The sequence below is a fragment of the Odontesthes bonariensis genome, chromosome 3, assembly GCF_027942865.1.
Source record: "Odontesthes bonariensis isolate fOdoBon6 chromosome 3, fOdoBon6.hap1, whole genome shotgun sequence".
In the NCBI taxonomy this organism is placed as follows: Eukaryota; Metazoa; Chordata; class Actinopteri; order Atheriniformes; family Atherinopsidae; genus Odontesthes; species Odontesthes bonariensis.
This window is the reverse complement of record NC_134508.1, coordinates 25,763,360-25,783,083: the sequence shown is the minus strand read 5'-3', so window position 1 is coordinate 25,783,083 and position 19,724 is coordinate 25,763,360. Positions and strand designations below refer to the sequence as shown.

Sequence of the window (19,724 nt, the reverse complement as noted above, 5' to 3'; positions counted from 1 at the left end):
GCAAGATGTCATCCCATTCAAAGTGAATGAGAAGTGTGACTGTTGACATCCGAAATGCATACATGCGATTCCTGCCTTTCTTCGTGTTTTTACTGGAAATCTGTAAATATGGTTGGACAAATTTCCAGTAAAAACAGTAGTACACCAAGTGGGCATTATCCCAATATGTTGCATGGTGACGGATTCCAAATAAGGCATTTCGGGCTGTTTAGGAGCAGCGTCTTCTGTGGGAGAAAATAACTCCCTGTGGTGGATCTTTTTGTGCTTTGGAACTTTGGAAGCCTTTTACCTAAACAAAAAAGCAGACAAAAAGCTCCTTTTGAAGTGAAGTGAAGAAGCTATAAATGATCTAAATGCTCGTTAGTACAACAGCGATAGAGAGCAGCATGATTTAAAGTTGTGGCCAGAGATGAAAGTGAGACGAAGGGAAGTGACAGGGCTCATTTGTCAGAATTTGTGAGCTGGTAGTCCCTTTGGACATCTAAATACATGTTCTCCAGCACAGAAAGGTTAACAATAGGAAAAATGACTTAATAGGAACCAGAAATGATTTATCTTTCCTGTGATGAGGAACAGAGCAGTGCTGAAGCTTCTGGAGGAGTCAAGGTAGCGAAAAAGAGAGAAATCAGCATTCCAACTTTCAGGCCTCTCCCTCAGTGAACAAGTGAAAACACTGACGCAAAGAAATGTGGATCAATGTCTCTTTAATTCAATGCGTTTTTTGTCTCTTTCACCCTTTTCAGACTGATTTCATTCAATTGTTCTACTAAAGTTTGGATGAATGTTGATGATGAATTGAAAATCATTCCGGCTTTATGGTTATTGGAAAAGGTCAAACACAGGTACAATAAGAGCAACTCGCCTTTTTATTTAGAGAAGGTCCTACTTTGGAAAATTTCATGCAGCTCACTGAAATACAACTAATCCTGTTTGGATTTGTAAAAAACATCTACAGATTTCATTCAATTAATCTTCTTAGAGAAAGCGCCATAACCTATGGGTCAGAAATTTCCTTTCCCCCCCTTTTTATATGAGTCGATATTTTACACCATATAAAAGATATTTGTTACATATGCATTTCTTTTGCTCATAAGAAAATAATCTTTAGGATCACCTCACAATCCTTTGTCACATTTTGCGTTGTTACTAGGTCACTGCCATTTAACAATAGAAAATATACAATCAAGAATGGCAGATGACAGAAGTAAACTGGATACACCTGAGATGTGATAAGATTCAAACAGACGAACACACTGGATGTGTAACAATCAAATCAAAGTTTGTTTGTCGGAACTGCCAGATGTTTCTAACATTACATTCTGAAAACCTCTGTAAGACACATGTGCTTCATATATTTGTCAAAATCTTTACTCGTCTCACACTCAAATATGCTTTGATCAATTCTAAAAAGTCTGCATATGCCTCAAGTGTCACACATACAAAATAAAAGGTTTAATCATTCAATAAAAAGAACCAGAACAGTCGTTTTTAACCCATTAACTACAGATTGCAAATACTTACATTCGTGTCTATAAAGTCTTTAAAGGGCTTTAACGTAAGGCTGCTATTTTATGGTTCACTTCCCCATGTAAGGCAGCGGCAGCCCTTACTGGTGACTTCTTGTGCTGGAAAACTCTGCATTACTAATCACCCTTTCAATGTAAAACCCACAAGCACATGAATCCACCAAAAAGGGGATATTTTTCACAGAATTTCCCTGTTCTACTTTATATCTATTGATATAATGGGCTCTTTTCTTTGCAAGGACAGTTCTCAAGTTAAACTGGTAGGTCAGAAACTAAATGGACATATATTCTTAATGCAGTGTTGAACATACTTTATTTGTAGTTAATGAGCAAACAACTCGTTCTTTCTCTGCTGGTTCATTTGCTAAACATTTTTCACCACCCAGCAGTCATATCAAAGCAGCTTCAAAGATGGTCCTTTGATTGGAAATTAGAAATATATAACGCCCTACCCTATGAGTGCATCATAGTCGATGTACCAAACAAGACTGCCATCAGCAGGCTTCACTCCCGTGACGGGATATTTCTCAGGGACGTCCTTCACTCGACTCAGCTGAGTGACCAGGTCATGCTTGCCTTTTCCCAGTACCAAAAGAATAACCTTATGTGCTCTGTTAATGGCATTGAAAGTGAGGCTCATGCGCTGGTGAGGCTTGCTGGGGCTCTCGGTGAGAGCCACCAGACTCTGCCCATGTTGGTCCACTTTAACACCAGGGAACAGAGAGGCCGTGTGGCCGTCATAGCCGACACCCAGCAGTACAAAGTGGAAGCTGGAACCATTAACTTGTCTACTGAGCTCTTTCTCATACAGCAGCGCTCCTCCATCATCCTCCACACACAGACGCTGGTTGAGGTGCACAGGCATGGGGTGGATGTTGTAATAGGGTATCTTCACATGCTTAAGAAGGTTTTCATGCACACTGTAGAAGTTCGACTCCGGCTCAGTGAGTGGCACACAGCGCTCATCCACCATCCACACATGTGTGTTCCTCCAGGGGAAGGTGAAGTGGTGCACTGCCAACCTGTGGAACAGAGCAAGAGGAGTCGACCCACCTGAGAGAGCCAGATGGAAAACGCCGCCCTCGTGTATTGCTGCCTCAGCTGCCTCCTGCATATCTGAGGCTAGCGTCTCAACTAGCTCCTCAGTCCAGGCAGACACCATGTCAGCGCTGCGAAATTTGCCCTGCATCACTTTGAAATTGTTAGCTGATGTGTCGCCCATTTTATCAGGGCTGATTATCACCACCTCACTGTTATAGCTAATCTCCTTTCCCATTAGATGTACATCCAGCATGTCTCCATTTTCGGCACCGCCAGGATAAATTCGGGGAAAAGAGCTGGTCAAGCTGCTGAGAAGAGAAGTCCACATGCCCCAGGAGGCCAACAGGTTTTCAGTACTGATGAAACAATTTTTACGCCCAGCAAAGATGTGAGAAATGAGTTCTGAGTAAGCTTCCTTCTCTTCTGCTGGGGTTTGTACATAGTAGTCTGAAATTGGCAGACCTAAAACGCTGACATCTTTGTGCTCCGTCACTTCCTTCCACTCACTGCCCGTCACAGCTGGCTTGAATAGATTCTTACTCACGAGAACTGCTGAATACTGAAGGCTGCCATGCCCAAAGTAGAAAATGATCTGTTTGGGCTTGCAGTGAACGTTGTTGTGGTTCTGAAGACAAAACACGTCGTTCTTAAACAGTATGCGCGCATACCCCACTCGCTCATCCAACATCTTCCCTGAGATCAAGAGAATTGGAACACCTTCATACTGGGCCTCATTGATGTGAGCCAGAACAGCTGAAACGCAATCACATATCAGCGTCACAATTTCTTCTGGAACAACTGATCAGTGCAGAAACATACATGAAGTAAAAGTAGTGCATTCACCTGCAAACGTTGGTGTGAGACTGACGTGGTCTTTTGTCTTATTCAGCTCCCGCTGAACCTCACTTTTGTAAGTTTGATACTGTCCGATCACAGCTTGATTCTTCCCTAAAGGCAGCAGGGAACTGAAGATCTGTAGCTTGTTTTGAAGAACTTCCTGACTGTTGCTCATATTCGCAGGAAGTTTCATGGTCAACAGTGTCATGACCTCAGTCAGGTGGTTCTGTAGCACATCTCTGATCACCCCGTACTGATCATAGAAGGGAATACGACCTTTGAGAATTAAATGAGAGTGGGAATGAGCACACAATGTCCTCAAAGAGGCATTTACAACATGGTCGATCAAACTTTTACTCACCTTTAACATCGAGGGTCTCTTTCAAAACAATCTCTACTCTCTCAATGTGGTGCCTGTTCCAGATGGGATCCAGATATTTTCTGTTCTCTGTTCTGAATGGAAGTATCTTTGACACCACCTTTTTTCCCAAAAAGGAAAAAAAACAAAACAAAAAAAAACATAAAATCAAACATGTTAGTTGTAAGGATAAAAGAAAAATGGTATGTAGGTTTGTTTTTAGTTTTTTTTTTACCTGCTTTCCCAAGTAGTGATCAATTCTGTACATTTCCTCATCCTTCAGTGCACTCCCAAGTTGAGATGCCAGCACTTGGGCACTCCTGTAGTCATGTCCGAACGGTTTCTCAAGCACCACCCTCAGCCAACCCCCACTGGTTGGCCTGCAACTGCTGTTAATCTTCTCAGCGATATCTGCATATGCAAAAGCTGGAACAGACAGGTAAAAGAGCCTCCCTGCCTCTGTCATTCCCTCCTGCTGAAGCTGCTGCTCGGTGTGCTTGGCCAGGTCCTGGTAGTCCTCCAGAGTTTTCAGCTGCCGATACTGCGAGAGCCGCAGGAACTGCTCTTTAAGCAGTGCACAGCGCTCCTGCGATACATCTTTCGTGCAGGAAACTGCCTTCAGGATCTCAAAGAAGACCGGCGTGGATTTTTCACCGGGTGACAGTCCTCCGCCATAGAAGGAAAAGGTGTTTCCACTACTGACCTGGTTTATATAGAGCTGGAAGAATCCCTGCCACAGGTATTTCTTTGCCAGGTCTCCTGTTCCTCCGACTATGATCACAGAAACGTGGCCAGGTCTCTGTGTCTCTTGTCTGTCCTCTCCATTTCCTCCGTGGGCACACAGAGCAACCAGAAGCAGGAACACAGTCACAAACATTCTCTGGTCCTAACTGTCCAAACCTCCTGCAAGAAAACAGCAATGTCCGACATTACATACAGGGAGTGACTCACAATGATGGACACAGGACTGACACAGTGCGGGATAAACGACTCAAAAACATTCACAGATTCTTTTCCTAGTGATTATCTTGGCAATTCGTTGTCCTGATCAGCAGCTTTATCAATAAAATGTACAAAAATGCAACTGTGACTGACATAGACGTTCAATTTCATGATCACGGATACATCATTTTGTTAAAAAAATGGGTCAAATCTTTTCTGAGCATAATAATTAACAGTAAGCTAATTATATGTCTGTAAGATGAACTTTGAAGTTGATGTAACCTCATTCCCTATAATACAGACATACAAATGCAGTGAATCTCATTGACAACGTTGAAACCCAAATGATCAAGATTCAAATCATACCAGTTAACATAGATTCCAACAGAAAAGACACTGATATGAGCACTTTAAATGTTTGGCAATAGTTTGTCTAAGCACTAAATATATCTTTAAAGATTAATAAAGATAATTTACTTAGCACAAATTCCAAGCTTTTTTTGTTTTTTAAAAGTCTCTCGAGAGCCAGTGATACAGTCCTGAGTGTAGTGATGACTGGATACTGGCTGAGTGTTGCACAGGGGTGTAGACTTTGCACTTTGCTCAGGGGCGTTGAGCTGAAAAGCTGTGCTGCTGATTGTTTTCTGGGAAAATCCCATCAAATTACGGGTGGTTTGTATAGAAATACAAGTAATTTTGTTGAACAAGATGAGAAAATATGTCTATGTTCTAAAAAAAAGAGGTCACAAGGGGAAGTCAGGGACATCATTAATGACTGTATGTACAATCCTATCAAAAACAGAGCTAAATCAATTACAAATGTAAATAAATTAAAACTGTGAGACAAAAAATATTGCAGTTTTCAGCTGACAAATTTCCACATACTTTTTCTATGAAGGAAATAATATAACTGACTCAACTGAATTAAAATCAGACTCATAACAACATGAGAACAGGCAAACAATCTGCACTACTTAATATCTACAACACTTCTAAATGGAAGGAAAAAAAATCCTTTCTAAGCGCTTGGATTTAACTTAGCTTTGATGAACCAGTGCATCCGTTTGGATCCAAAGCTTACACTAATTCTTGCTACTTTTTGCACCTGCATAGAATAACGAAGCAACAGTAACAAAGTGGTACGAACCTGATGAATGACATGAGCCAATCTCTGAAGTCAGACCAAAATCTGCACCCAGTGAACAGAACATATGACGTAGATTTTACGAGTGAGAGCAGCATCTGGAATCCCGGCAGTCATGTTTGCACAGTGACAATGCAAACAGCAAAGGCCACTTCATGACTGCTTCAACAACAGCTGAACTTCAGCTCTGATTCACTTAGTTAAGAATTGCTGCAGTTAATAACAAGAAGCTGAACAACATCCTTAAATGTAGACAGGATAGCTGGAAAATGCCCTAACAACTTTCTTATTTTTTATACACTTCAAACCGCACACTGCTTTTACCCCCCCCCCTTCGGACCGTGTTTCCTCACTGGAATCAATAAAGCCATCTTCATTTAGATCTTTTCATTTCATCACAGCAGCTCTAATCCATGTTTTCAACAGTCAAAAGCCGCTTTCATTCTCTGTCAGCTATGGGAATCTCCCTTCGCATGACATTTACACTGCAAATCCGCTCAAATATTAAAATATGATTTGTATAGATACAATTTTCCTTTGGGAAAAAAAAATAAAGCATATTTTTCCATTTCATTCCATGTACATTCATTTTGCCTCGACCAGTGAGAAAACAGAAGGGGCGTTTATCACTGGGAACAAACTCACGCATTTCTAGGCCGTTGAAATTCTTATGATTCCTCTTCAAAGCGAAGAGTGATTACAGCTTCCAAGTAAGATTACATTAACCAGAGCAAACCACATGTATAATGCGGACTTCTGTTCGTGACTGAAGAAAGCACCAAAGAGATCCTTAAATGTCCCATTTGTGCCTTTTAGGCTAAATTTGTCACGGCAGATGGTTCAGATGCAACCCTGGGGATGTTAAAACTTCTCTCTCATGACTCAAACTGATGAGCCCACTGATTTATAAGACATTTAGACTAATAAGCGTTAGCCCCAAGTTAAAAATACATGATTTTAAGGACAATGCCCCCATATAAATGGCTGTGAACTAGAGATCAGGTACAACAATCTTTTCTTACAATTACCAAAACACAACGGTATGTTGGATTTGAATGAAAGCCTGTCACTTACTTGCTTGGCAATAATCCTGACAATATCTCAAGTTTTGTGTCTCAATTTCCAAATTAACAGAACCGGCATCAAACTGCACTCAACACTAGATATGTTGGCTAAATTAATAAAGGATTCACTCTAACAGCTGCAACTGTTCATTTACCTCATATCAAGATATTATCCACTTTAATGCAAATCTCGCTCAGATTACATTTTATCGGCTGACGCAAGTAAATGTAGCCAACGTTCAAACTGATAACGCCTCACTGCTGTGTTAACTGTCAGGCCACCACTGGGATTTCCCACATTGCATCTATTATTCCCGTTTCACTCATTACCATTTGACCTCCTTTAGCCTTTCTGCATACATTTACATTTTGTACTGGTGACTAAGCTGGCTCCTTTTCATTCAAATTTACATTTATGTTATAACATGTGGGCAGACAAAAAGACGAAAGGAAAATGTTCATATGACCATGACGATGATAGGTGGGTGTACGTATCATGGTGGGGACACAAAAACAATAATAAAACTATCACTTGTGTGTGTGTGTGTGTGTGATTGGTGTTGGGGGATCAAAGATACAGATGAAGGCATGATAATACGTACACAAGAACTCAAACTTACGTCAAGAGCTTTGCAACTGGATTATAGACGTGGCTGTAGTTCAAAGAACTCAACTCAATAAAACAAAAACATGGGCAAACTTGTATCGAGAGTAGTATGTGCCTGGCTTATATAAGGAAGTACAGCTTACAGAATGACATGGTAAAGAGTTGCACAAACGGTGACAAAAGGAGTTATGGTTCACCATCAAAGGTTAGACAGGGTATCTGCACATTTTTTATCAACACATTTAATGACTTTTAAGACCTTTTTAAGGCCTCTAAGAATAAAAATTAAGACCATTACCACGGCAAAAATATATATAAAAACTACACTCTAGGCTGTTCGGTGTTGAAAAAAAGTCCAGTGTGAAATGTGTGCTTCAGTGATACTGAATCAGTGTGTCAACATGATCGCATAAGATTTGAACGCACAAGGGAACACCACACACTACAGGACAATCGTGCCCAATTGTCACACCTCTGCGAAGGAGCGTGTTTTCGCTGCCATTTGTCTGTCTGTTTGTCTGAGGCTCTGAGCAAAATAAATCGATAATAGAACCTAATTTTCGAGTTATGTCTACTGTGCTTTTACAACTAGCAAAACAATTTTACTACCCAAGTTAACTTAAACCAGAACTTTGGACAACTCACGTGAAGCACAGACTGGTTTATGCAATAGTCAGCTGTCCATATATGGACAGTGACTTTGCATTGCATAAACCACACAACAAAATCAAATTTCCTTCGGGATTAATAAAGTATCTCCAATCTAATCAAATAAATAAAAACGAGCACAGACCGCTCATACAGTCAATGGCATGTACCCATAGAAAAAATACACACTCACACAACCTGACTATCGACTGCTCACAACCATGATCAGTAACCTACACAAACCCAGACACATAATGGCTCGGCGGCCAGCGATCGGATAAACCAATGTAGTGAATCAATCCTGTGAAAGAATGAAAACAAGTGAATGAAACCTGCACTCACCCATTATGAAGTTAACTCTGCCAGCCCCATAATCTTGCCCCTGCTCAGCCAACTCCTTGACGTCGGGTATGGTTGGTAACGTTACTGCGGCTAGCATTAGCAACTAGGCTGCTAGACTTGCTAAATCGGTAAGCATTAGGCTACAGAAGAAAGCTAGTCTTTTTAGCTACGTTATATTATCATCTTTCTTCTCGGCTATAAGTTAACCTTTGTTTACGGCCACTGGCCCTAACCTGAAGCGCTAGTTATCAAATCACCGGAAGTTTTCACCGGAAGTACTGGCGCACACACAAAACGTCAGCAGTCGCCATTATTGTGCACAGAGCGATAGAAAATCGTCTCTCCAGACATATCTTTCTTTCATTTCGCCCAGATGAAATTTAATGCCACTCTTCGAAAGTCGGCGAAATTTAAGACATTTTAAGACCTTGAAAAAAGTATTTTTTGATTTAAGACTTTTTAATACAGGGCTCGGGCACGTGACGTCACTACGTGAGCGGCGGCCATACTGGAGGCTCAGAACTGTTTTGTTTACATTGTTTTCCACTGCGCGCAGACGTACTCCCGCCTGGTCTCGGAACTTTCTTCGTTGGTTTATCTATTTTACTTATTGTCTTTGCCACTATGGTCGCACGTTGCTGTGTCGTGGGTTGCAATAGCGAAAGCCGTGACAGGAATGGGGGGGAAATCGTAAATGGTTTATCTTTTTACCGGTTTCCTGCTTGGAGGCGCACCCACGGAGACCAAGTGTCCGAGATAACAAAGCGTCGTCGACTAGCATGGATCGCTGCTGTAAGACGACCAAGCATAACTTTCCACTCAATCCCGGTGTCGATGAGAGTGTGTTCTCTGCATTTTCATTCTGGTAAGTTACAGACTTTTGTGTGCTGAGGTAAAGATCCCCGCCTTCACAAGAGGACACTGTCAGTTGGAAGCAAGGGATGTCTCAATGGGTTAAAAGCGGAGGACAAATTTCGTGTGTATGCACGTATACATGACAATAAATCTGATCTTAATCTTAATTTAATGTGGAAAATACAAGGAAAATTGCCCATCTCCAAATTCACATGGAAAGGGCGATTGGAACTGTCAGAAACAATACACCTTTTTGTCAGCAAAAGTACCTATCAACATAGTTTTGCCATGCGAAGGTGAAGACAAAACATTCTTTGACAAGATTGCGTCTGTATGTTGTACTCTGACCACCATCAGCAGGAGTGTTGTGCAAAGTTGAAGTCGTCTGAAATAAATATGCTTTGAGATACAGCCAAGTGTGTGTGTTTCATTATTTATTTACAAGTAGAGTAACATGACAAAAGTGTAAAGTGTCATTAGAATTTAAACTGTTGCAAAGTATAAGCACTGACACCGCATACTATATACGCAATTATGTTGGAAAGGGTGAGCTTCGGCAGTAAATCTTCGTCGATTTTTAAATTAAAAATCCATTCCTTGCTCGGTATTTCATAAGGGTCCAGTCCGTTTATAACGCCAATCTTCTGTATGTACCGATCTCTGGCTTCCTTCTGTAATGTATCCCGGTATATCCCACATCCTTTCTTCGGTTTTAACATGCTTTTCTCTCACTTTTCTCTCACTGTTTGATCCTTGATCTCTGTCTTGCCTCAGGGTTTGTTTACGAAATTGTGCCTCCAATATGGCGACCATATCCCAGAATGCAACTCGTGTGCCCGAGCCCTATACTTTTTAAGGATCCGCGGAGACCCTGGTTAGATCTAAGAGGTCTTAACTGTCTGATGCACCAGGTGGGCTAATTGAGGATTTCTGAAACTGCGGATCTCTTGGGATTTTCAACCACAGCCTTTAGAAGTTATTTAGAAGGGTGCAGGAATCATAGAAAGCATCCAGAATGTAGCAGTTCTTTACAAAGAAAGGCCTGGCTGATGAGTGATGTCAGAGGAGAATGGCCAGACAGGCTGGAGCTGACAGGAAGTCTGAAATAACACAGATAATCACTCTTTAACAATATGGTGAGCGCGGAAAACCACAATGCGTCCGATCTAGGGGTGAATGGGTTACAACAGTAGAAGAACACATATGGTTCCAGTTCTGTCGGCTAAGAAAGTAAATCCGGGGCTGGAGAAGAATGCAGGTTCAGCAAAGCTGGACTATTGAGGCCTGTGCTGATCTCTGCACACTCCCAATTTAACAGTAATTTTAGGAGAAGTCATTTTTCTGTCACAGAAACTGGGGTTCTTATGAGCCAGGAAATCTTTCTGGCCTCTGAACGATCATTCTTTCTCAATTGTTCCATTCGTGTGGTCGTCCAGAAGCACCAGCGTTTCCTTCACGCAGCATCACACACCAGTGTCACTGTAGTTTTATCACGTTTTGGCTGAACACCAGTTACATTCCCCACTCTGGGATCGCATTTCAAACCGGAGCTTTCAGAGGGGATTAATGTACTTGTTTTCTAGCCAAACTTTGTAAACTTGGTTTGCATCACAATCAGGTGCTTCTTAACCAAACAAACTTGTTCATGGTTCTTATAAATGTTGGTAGAGAGCACCTATTCTTTTTTTTTTTTTTTTTTTTTTCTTGTGTGCGCACTGCAGGAACTGAGGACTGTTGAGGTTCATACAACATCATTTGGGGCAGCTGTAGCTCAGAGGAAGAGCGTTGGTTCGAGCACCAAGATTCCCCAGACAACATGTTTGAGTGTCCCAGGGCGAGACACCGTACCCCACATTGCCTCCTATGCATTCATCGGTGTGAGTGTGTGCATGAAAGAGAAAACACGCTGTGTCAACAGAAGTGCACAGTAATTGGCGCAACCTGAGAGAAAAAAAGCCCCCAAAGGTATGTAATCTTTTTGGAAGCCCCCCGTAATCCCCATTTCTCTCAGAAGGCCTTTTCACATGTTTGATCCAAAAGCACCTTCAAGGATAAATAATGAGAATATGAGGTGAAATGATTCAGAGGATGCTGCCACCTGACTTGTGTTCATTTCCTCATTTACACAATCTATTTGTCCAGGTAGTGAAGACGTGGCAGGTGAGGTGAGTAGAGATGGCGGAGAGGGTGTAACTGTCAGTGCAGTGTAATTTGAGTGCGTCTTGAATCTGACAGACTTCACTGTGCAAGACTAAATCAACATAAAAACTGTGAGAAAACTAAAATGACACATGGTGATATATTGCAGAGATGCTCCTCCCTAAGATCAGAAGTGTCAGTAGCTTCAGGAAGGCCTCTCATCTGTGCTCTGGTGGGTAATATGAGGATGAATATGCAACACTGCTGATTGAATACCGAGCATAATATAAATTAGGAATAGTGTTATCTTGTGCTTTGTACCATTTCAAAGTACTTATGGAACAATCATGGGTCTGTTGTACAAAAAAAAAAAAATCTTGTTTAAATAGGTTTAATGGAGTGCATTTAGAGATATGTCATGAATTTATACCAGCTGTTGGTTTCCCACCTCATCATCTGCACTGTCACATGGATGCCGTAGGGGACACACACTGACATAGATCCCAGCTTTTGCACAATAACTGCCAAACTCCTCTTACATGCCCTGTTTGGTGGGTAAGCCAGAGTCATAAGTGAAGAACCAGATCTGGATGTAAAAGAGAGCCACTGGGATGTAAAGACTCTCAGCAAGAGTTTACAGCTAAGAGACCTAAAGAAAGCACAAAAAAATAAAAAATAAATCACGCAATACAGTCAAAAGTCAAAACAGTTGCCCCCATCAAGAACTAAGGGTGTATAGAGAGCCTGGAGAGGACTTGTGAATGACGACGGCACATCAAACATTAATGGACACTTATCTGGAGCAGCTCCGTAATAAATCAGTTCGACTAAAGTGACTTTACAAAGCACATAGACTTCAGTCATGACTGAAAGTGTATGTTCCATTACCTCGTTGCACACATGTTAAGGTGAATGTTGTACCCTTAACAAATGTGTCCTCCTGTTTCTTCACTCACATTGCCAGCAGTTCCAGCAAACACATGGAACAAACTCGGGTCACCGTTTCTGGGACAAAATTTCCACAAGTAAAAACAACAACAACAAAAACAAAAACAAAAAGTAACATGAACCACAATGAATAAATGTTACCGATAGAGGATTAGCCAGCACCAAACAACAAGACCAGTTGTTGCTTTGTAATAAAATAACGTGAACGAAGATCATGTTTGTATAACGTGAGTCCGTAAAGGTTTAACACACACACACACACACACACGAGTGAACGGAGTGTGCAAACTAATTACTTTTTTAAATGATAGACTCTCCTTTACTTTGACTGTGCGGTACAAAAGCCAAACACACTGAGAGAGGTAAGTCGGCAACGCGATCCCACGATTCCACCTGCTAGCTGTCAAACTTCACTTCCGCTACAAACCCGCACCGTAAACGATTTGTTACATTTGTCATTGTAATACGACCAGAAATCTGTCAAATGACTTGACTAAAGCGGTGCACAATGTAAAGGCAACTGACAAACTACGTAGAAAGTTTACTAGTTACGAACCTGTCTCGTGCTGCCTGCTCCATCAAAAGACTCTTCCTGGACCTGTCACGTGACACAGTCCTGCTCAATCCACGCGTCGGATGTTATGAATGTATGTTTTTCTGACTGCACCATCCTTTTAAATGGCAAGGCTTTGGAGTAAAATGTGTTGTTTTAAAAAGGTTTACAGTGTAGCTTCAGAAATAAATATGGACCACTTTGTCGGAGGTATTAAGAGTATTACAGACTGACAAGTACCAAAAGTCTAAATTGTCACAGTATCTAAAAATCTTAATTTATTTTCATGAGTATTGTGTGAAACTGAAATGCTCAGTAACAAATCAGTTAGACTGGGATTTGCGTTAAAACGCTGAAATAAAGTGGTCCCTCTTTGTTCTGACTTGTCAACAGAGTCTGGAGGACTTTTAGCTGAGTAAAACTAATGCAAAGCTTATATATTTGAAATTAGAAAGAACCCTTATTTTAATCTAATGTTATGAATAAGGTTATGTTAGCATTAATCTAATGTGCAAAGCATTAGCAAGTGAAAAGAAAAAATAAATAAATGCAACAAACCACAACTTTTAGACCACAACTGACAAACATTATACCAAAAATACATAAAAAAAAGCAAAGTATCATATTCTATTACATTTTTTTGTGTGTGCGTGCTATTTGAAACGTTGCATGTGCTCTTGTGTTTTCCTTAATATTGTGTTTTCTGTTTTCTTGTGTTTTGTTTCATTGTCAAAACTTCTACACAATGGCCAAATTACCTTTTTATGGACAAGATCACCTTTATTAAACCTGTATTTTTTCTTAAGGAATCCACATTTCAGGCTCCAGAAAAGAGTGTGGATACCTTTTATCAGCTGTTACCTGCTTGCAATCTGTTGTCATAACAAGAGGGACCCCTGTTGGTCTCTGACTGATATGGCTTCTTCCTACATCTGCCACATCCTTCTATGCAGTGGGAAGTTCCTTGTGCCATCATCCCAAAGTGCAATCAAACTTAAGCATAACAGCTGCCCTGCAAAATATCAACAGTCCATACACAACAGCTTTACTTTTAAAAATGGGGATAAAAATTTAGAATGATGCAAATGGCTGCCGTTTGCTGGATAGACATCAGCTCATGGTTTCTCTGCATTGTTCAGCTGTCTCATGCCATCACGTTCTGAATCCCGGCCTACCTCAAACAAAGCAGGTGTCCTTTTGGCTCAGTAGTGATCTGATTGTTGTGGACCACACTGCCAGTCTCTCTTTCTCATCCTCCCCTCTTTTTCCTCTGAACAGATGTCGACGTCGCAGCACCCCTTGACTTAGCAGTTCCATGTTAAAATCATGTAGCAGCTACTTAACTTTGAATCTTAAATACTCTGTTCTATCCCTCCTGTAGGTGTCTTTAATATTTGGATTTTCACACTTATGAGCTGCTTTTTGTAAGACACGCTCGTTCAGGAACAGACAGTTTTCTTTAACTGCTGTGTCTGAGGCCTCAAGCTTTTATGCCACATCATGGGTAAGACGTTCTTGAGGTGTTTTAGTGTTATGATGAACATGAGAACTGTTCAAGGAAACTAAGTGGAAATTGGAACACCTACAATTAAGAGAAACACAGCTACCTACAGACAGCTGTAATGCCTGTGATCACACTGCAGAGCCCTCCCAAGTTGACCAGCCACTGTGAAGTGTAAACAGTAAACAGGATGGAGCATCCTGTGTCTGTATGTGTTGCAGACTGTGAGTGTGTTTGTGTGTGGAGGGGTGGGAGTAAGAAGGGCGGGGGGGGGGGGGGCGCTTGGCTGCTAAAGAGAGAATGAGCCCATGCAGCGCATGCTAGCCCAGCTGTCACTGCTATAACTGCAGACTTGGGAGACCACAGGACGCAGGCTGCACCCTGCGTACGCGTGTGTGTGTGTATGTGTGTGTGTGTGAGTGTGTGTTGTCACCCCACACCCCCCAGGCATTCTCCACAGCACCCTGGCTTCCTTCCTCCCCTTTGTTAATCCTGTGGGGCAGACTTCGTCAAGCTGAGCACACAAACTAATGCATATGAATGTGTGTTGTCATCTTTATTAGGCTACTTTGCCAACACTCATTACATTTAACACGGGGCTTTACCGAAGGTGATTTCACTTTCAGCCATGTTCTCACCCCCCCACCCATCCACTGTTACTTGCCAGACGAGGAGGATTATAGTGACCTCAGTCTGGGATAAATTTGAATACACAACCTGTTACATACTAATAAGAGAACATAATGCGAAGCAATAAATGATAGTCTCGTTTTTCAATGACTTGTTGGTCCTTGCAGTAACTTCAGGGGTTGGTAATGGCTTGTTATTCGATATGCAACCTTAAAGGCAAAGGTAATTTATGACGGTTTTATATTTCAAAGCATCTTTGATTTTACTCTTGCAAAAATATGCCTACCTACCTTCCACGTTCATTTTTCTCTGCAGCTGCTCTTTGATGCATGAGGTCAGCGCAAATGCAGGCAGCGTTGACTGATCAGGCAGAGTCACAATCAGACCAAACCCATGTTCAAATGAGTAATGCTCTCTGTCTCTGACCACACTCTCACATTTCTTATCTTTATAAAACAAAAACTTGTCAGAACGCGTTGTTTCTTTTGTTTCAGAGGGCTTTCCTGCACAAAACACAGCCTACATTGACAACGGACGCCTGCTTTGAGTTCCAGCTCCGAGAGGTAGTGTTTCCAGAGGTGGTATTTGGAGCTCTTAAAAGGAAATGACTGAGGACATGCGGGGGGAAAATGCACAGGCTTTTCAACAAAGAACAGACAAGAGAGCGAAGGAAAAAGAACCTTCCACAACTGCCATTCACATTTGTTAGGAAGATAAAAGGGTGTTGGTTTGAGACTGGTTTGTTGTCATTGCAGCAAAGTTTTTGCGGATACTTCACAATGTGGGGTGTTTATTCAGTTTCGGTGAAATTCTTGTTCAGTCATGTTTAAACACTTAGCAGTGAACTAAAGAATGTCATTGTTGCTGAGCGGCGATATCTGTTGATTTTTGTCAGTTTATTTCCATGGTGTACAGCACCATGTGATTTCTGTTATCTGATGATAGATTAGACAGTTTCAAGCAATTGAATATTACCACCTTATAAACTCATTAAAACTTCTCAAAACCAACAGGATCATCTCCAAAACCTCGGAGACGTCTTTATTGTTGTCACAGACCTCAGAATAAGCGATTCAGGCTCAATCTGGATATCTTTTTAAAAGAAAACTCCTTTTCTTGGAAGTATATATTTTTAAATCTTTGCTTATTCCAACTAAAACTTGAACTACTTATTTTGGCTGCACTAAATATACATTAAACAGGGATGTGTGAAACAGTAACAGACATCGTACATGGCACAATTTTAAGGTACCGGCTCTTTAATAGTTCTGTTCTACGCTGCTATAATTCTACATTTACATTTATATCTATTAATTTAGAGGATGCTTTTGTTAGATTCAGTTCTTTTAATTGGAAGCTCAAGAACGGACCGGAGTAATTCAAGTGAAAATGAAGTCTTTATTGATGGCAACAAGTGGAGTATTTCAGCGCTGGTCTCGGTATGACAGAACTTTCGCAGGAATCCGTCAGACAGAGCCTCGATTTCCGGTTTATCATTTGCATTTATAGCCTCATAGGTTGGACTCACACTCGACCGAGTATGATTGGACATGAGTAGGTTCAACATGCTTCGTCATATTCGCTGGATCAGCCCAAAACAATGTGTGTGTGTGAATCTGCCCTTGCTTTCCCAGGCTTTCCCAATTGTTTTGTCTTCCTACTCCTGGATCACTTTAGGTCATCATGGAAAAGTACTGAGACTTATTTCATTCATAATGTCTAAGAACAAAGCCAATTTTTACACTTTAATACAAAGCATAATGAAATATCCAAGTCACAGTGAAACATGTCCCTTGTATTTGTCTACTATTCAACGTGATCTATGTTGCACTAACAGTTATTGTTCTTTTGTGAGCTGATGTTTAACATATACATGATATGTATGACCTTGTTTCGTTATAAATTAAACAGAACATAGGGCATAAAGTTTCACTTACCAATCACACAATTACAGTGCCACTTAAATGTGTCAGTATCACTGACTCTGTGATACATTTAAGTAACACTGACCGATGGTAAATGGTAAATGAATAATTTGAGTGCTTCTTTCACCACTGTTGGTTTGGTGATAATCATCCACAAACATGTGAATCCATCATTTCTTAACAAGGGTTTTAAGGGCTCTCACTGTGAGAGTTGTGGAAAACAGTAGGTGCATTTTAGGTTAGCCGTTCACAAAAAAACTCCCCGGTGCTTTCAATAGTGTCCCACCTCTGTTTGCTGATACCACAAGAAGTGGGGGTACGAGGGGGAAGCCGGGTCTGAATGACACGGTGTTGCTGCATCGGCCGTTGTTCACTGACCCACAAAATGCAGGCCCAGCCCCCAGTGTGAAGTACTTTTGTGCTGTCATCACCCTCAGAAGCCCAGGACCTGAGTGGCAGCGAGGGAGGGGGGGTGTTTGGGCACCCGGAGGGTTGAGCGATCTGTTAGGCGGCAGTCCGCTCTCCAGCACGACACATGCTCTGTTAGGTGAATGAAAAGAAGCTTGTATTGTAATGAAAGCATTTGCATACTTGTGTGTTAGAGAGGGTGTTAACCTTTGACACCTTGGAGAACTGGACGACAACAGAAACCACTTCTCAGAGTCCGAGCATTAGCACACTTGAAAATAGCACCTAAGTGTACCTCAATGTGTATCAAAACCAGGAAAGAGTGCAGAGAAAGTGCCATGAGAGTGCTTAAGATGGAAGTTTCCTCCAAAGTGAGAGTTCAAACACTTCAAACACACTTCACTTGGTTCTTTTGTAAGTGAAGGGTATGTGGATCTTAGAGCATAGTGTAACGTCTTGTTCTTCCTCAGCGGAGATATAAAGCTAAAATTGATTTCATAAGGGCTGATATAGTACATGAAAAGTACCTTGTTGTGCATGCCAGATTGTGTTAAGGATTTAACCTCTCATGAGATTTAACCTGTGTGCTTGTAAAAAATGTGCCCTTAAAGCTAAAGACGAGTTCAAATCTTAACTACTCAAATGACAACAGAGGGAATATCTAAGAAAATTACATCTGTAAAATCAGAATGTAAAATGATAGAAAGAATTCTGTTTTATTTCTTGTCCTAAAAGGTCTAAATTTGGTGTTAACTTGCAGTTTGGATTAAACTTCAATTAGCTTTCTCAAGCAATTAAGTAATTGTGGTATTTAAGGTCAGAAAGTCATATTTCAACCCACACTTAACTTGTTAATCTATTTTATTCAACAGCATCTTTCATTCTGTCCGTTGTTTGATTAATGTCCGTGTATGTTAACGTTGGACAAGACAATGTTACACCCTTCAGTTGATTTTTAGGGGCTCTTTGTCAGGATAGTCAGCTGTCTCGGGCTCTCAGCCTGAGGGGCTGAGAGGCTTCTTTCCAAGTGCACACCCCTTCACAGGAAAGACTTGACTCTGAAATTCCTTCAGATGAGAGTTGCTAGGTGATGCCATTGTTAGATTTTTTTATTTTTTTTTTGTGGCAACATATTCATACCCAAATTGTGAGGTTCTTTTTAAAGACTATCTCATTAGTAGTCATATATTCATACCAGACCTCCCCCCCACTTGACCCCTCCTTTACCAGTCGTGGGAAAGACAAGACCTGGACGAGATGTGAAGGATTCAGGCTATTACTTGGAAGACGGTCAGATGATTGTCTAAGTTAAACAAGCTTTTTAATGTCCCCAAAGGAAAAAAGAATATACAATAAATACAATATATGTTATGTACTAATGACACCTTTGTGAAACATTTACAATCAAGTCTGAGGAAATAAACTTTCGAGATGTTTTTTCTTTTTTTATCACATTCAAAAATCAAGTGCAAGTGCACAAAGAAAAAGACTACAATGAACTTTTTACATCTATACTGCTCAAATTAGATGCTCAAAACATTTGCGAGAGAAGGCATCAAAGTAACACTACAGTTTTGCTTTATTTAAGTTTAAAAAGGTTAAAAAAATAAAGGGAAATTAAAATATATTACCCTGGTTTTAACCAATTTATATATGCAAAAATATGTAAAACAATGGCACAATTGGGGAATTATCATACTGCAGATAAAGATACATATTATGTTTATTCTCTCATTGAAATCATACATTTAAAACATCTTTTTAGAACCAAAAAAACCAAATATTCAGCTTTGCACTTGTGTTTTTCCAGTAGTGGAGAATAACCAAATACATTTACTGATGTACAACTTTGTAATCTTCTGGGTTAATTACAATTTTTGTGATTTGGTTTGATTCTACTACAGTGAAATGCCACAGAGAAAAATCGTTGCACATTTCCTATCACTCAATTTATCTGAGAGTCAAAGTCTCTGGTTGCTTTGGATACCAAAAATATTTCAGAAACCTTCAGTACAAACTGCTCAAAAGTAAGCTTAAAGCAGTTACAATTACAATGATTTTGACCAACCTCGGTATCAACATTCTCATTCAGAGTAGCAATGTAACAGTAATAAATATAATACCATGTATAACGTGCATTTACCTCTGAAGCAATAATAAAAAGTGGGAGACGTCTTCCTCAATTAAACAGGTGTTTCGGAGATGTGGCCCCGCCCCCGATAACCATATTTGTAGAGCTTCCGCATTCCAGAGAGC

The 19,724-nt window shown here is 40.7% G+C and overlaps 1 protein-coding gene across 2 annotated transcripts; it reads right to left on the bottom strand.

The window, feature by feature from the left end:
* Nucleotides 1-693: 693 nt before the first annotated feature.
* h6pd (hexose-6-phosphate dehydrogenase (glucose 1-dehydrogenase)) lies at nucleotides 694-15,447 on the bottom strand. 2 transcript variants are annotated; one of them, XM_075461260.1, is made up of 5 exons: nucleotides 15,426-15,447; nucleotides 3,998-4,665; nucleotides 3,766-3,883; nucleotides 3,411-3,680; nucleotides 694-3,320 (listed from the first exon to the last, which is right to left on the bottom strand). In XM_075461260.1, the coding sequence occupies exons 2-5, from the start codon at nucleotides 4,637-4,639 to the stop codon at nucleotides 1,975-1,977; spliced, it is 2,376 nt and encodes a 791-aa protein (XP_075317375.1). In that variant the 5' UTR covers nucleotides 4,640-4,665; nucleotides 15,426-15,447; the 3' UTR covers nucleotides 694-1,974. The 2 variants fall into 2 exon arrangements, with proteins under 2 accessions (XP_075317375.1, XP_075317374.1); XM_075461259.1 differs by lacking the exon at nucleotides 15,426-15,447 and adding an exon at nucleotides 13,008-13,069.
* Nucleotides 15,448-19,724: the final 4,277 nt, after the last annotated feature.

Bases quoted from the DNA above. Each gene is read 5' to 3' on its own strand.
- h6pd (XM_075461260.1), bottom strand. From the start codon at position 4,639: ATGTTTGTGACTGTGTTCCTGCTTCTGGTTGCTCTGTGTGCCCACGGA. The intron at 3,681-3,765 runs GTGAGTAAAAGT...TAATTCTCAAAG, and splicing joins AGAGACCCTCGATGTTAAAG to GTCGTATTCCCTTCTATGAT. The intron at 3,321-3,410 runs GTGAATGCACTA...ATTGCGTTTCAG, and splicing joins TCTCACACCAACGTTTGCAG to CTGTTCTGGCTCACATCAAT.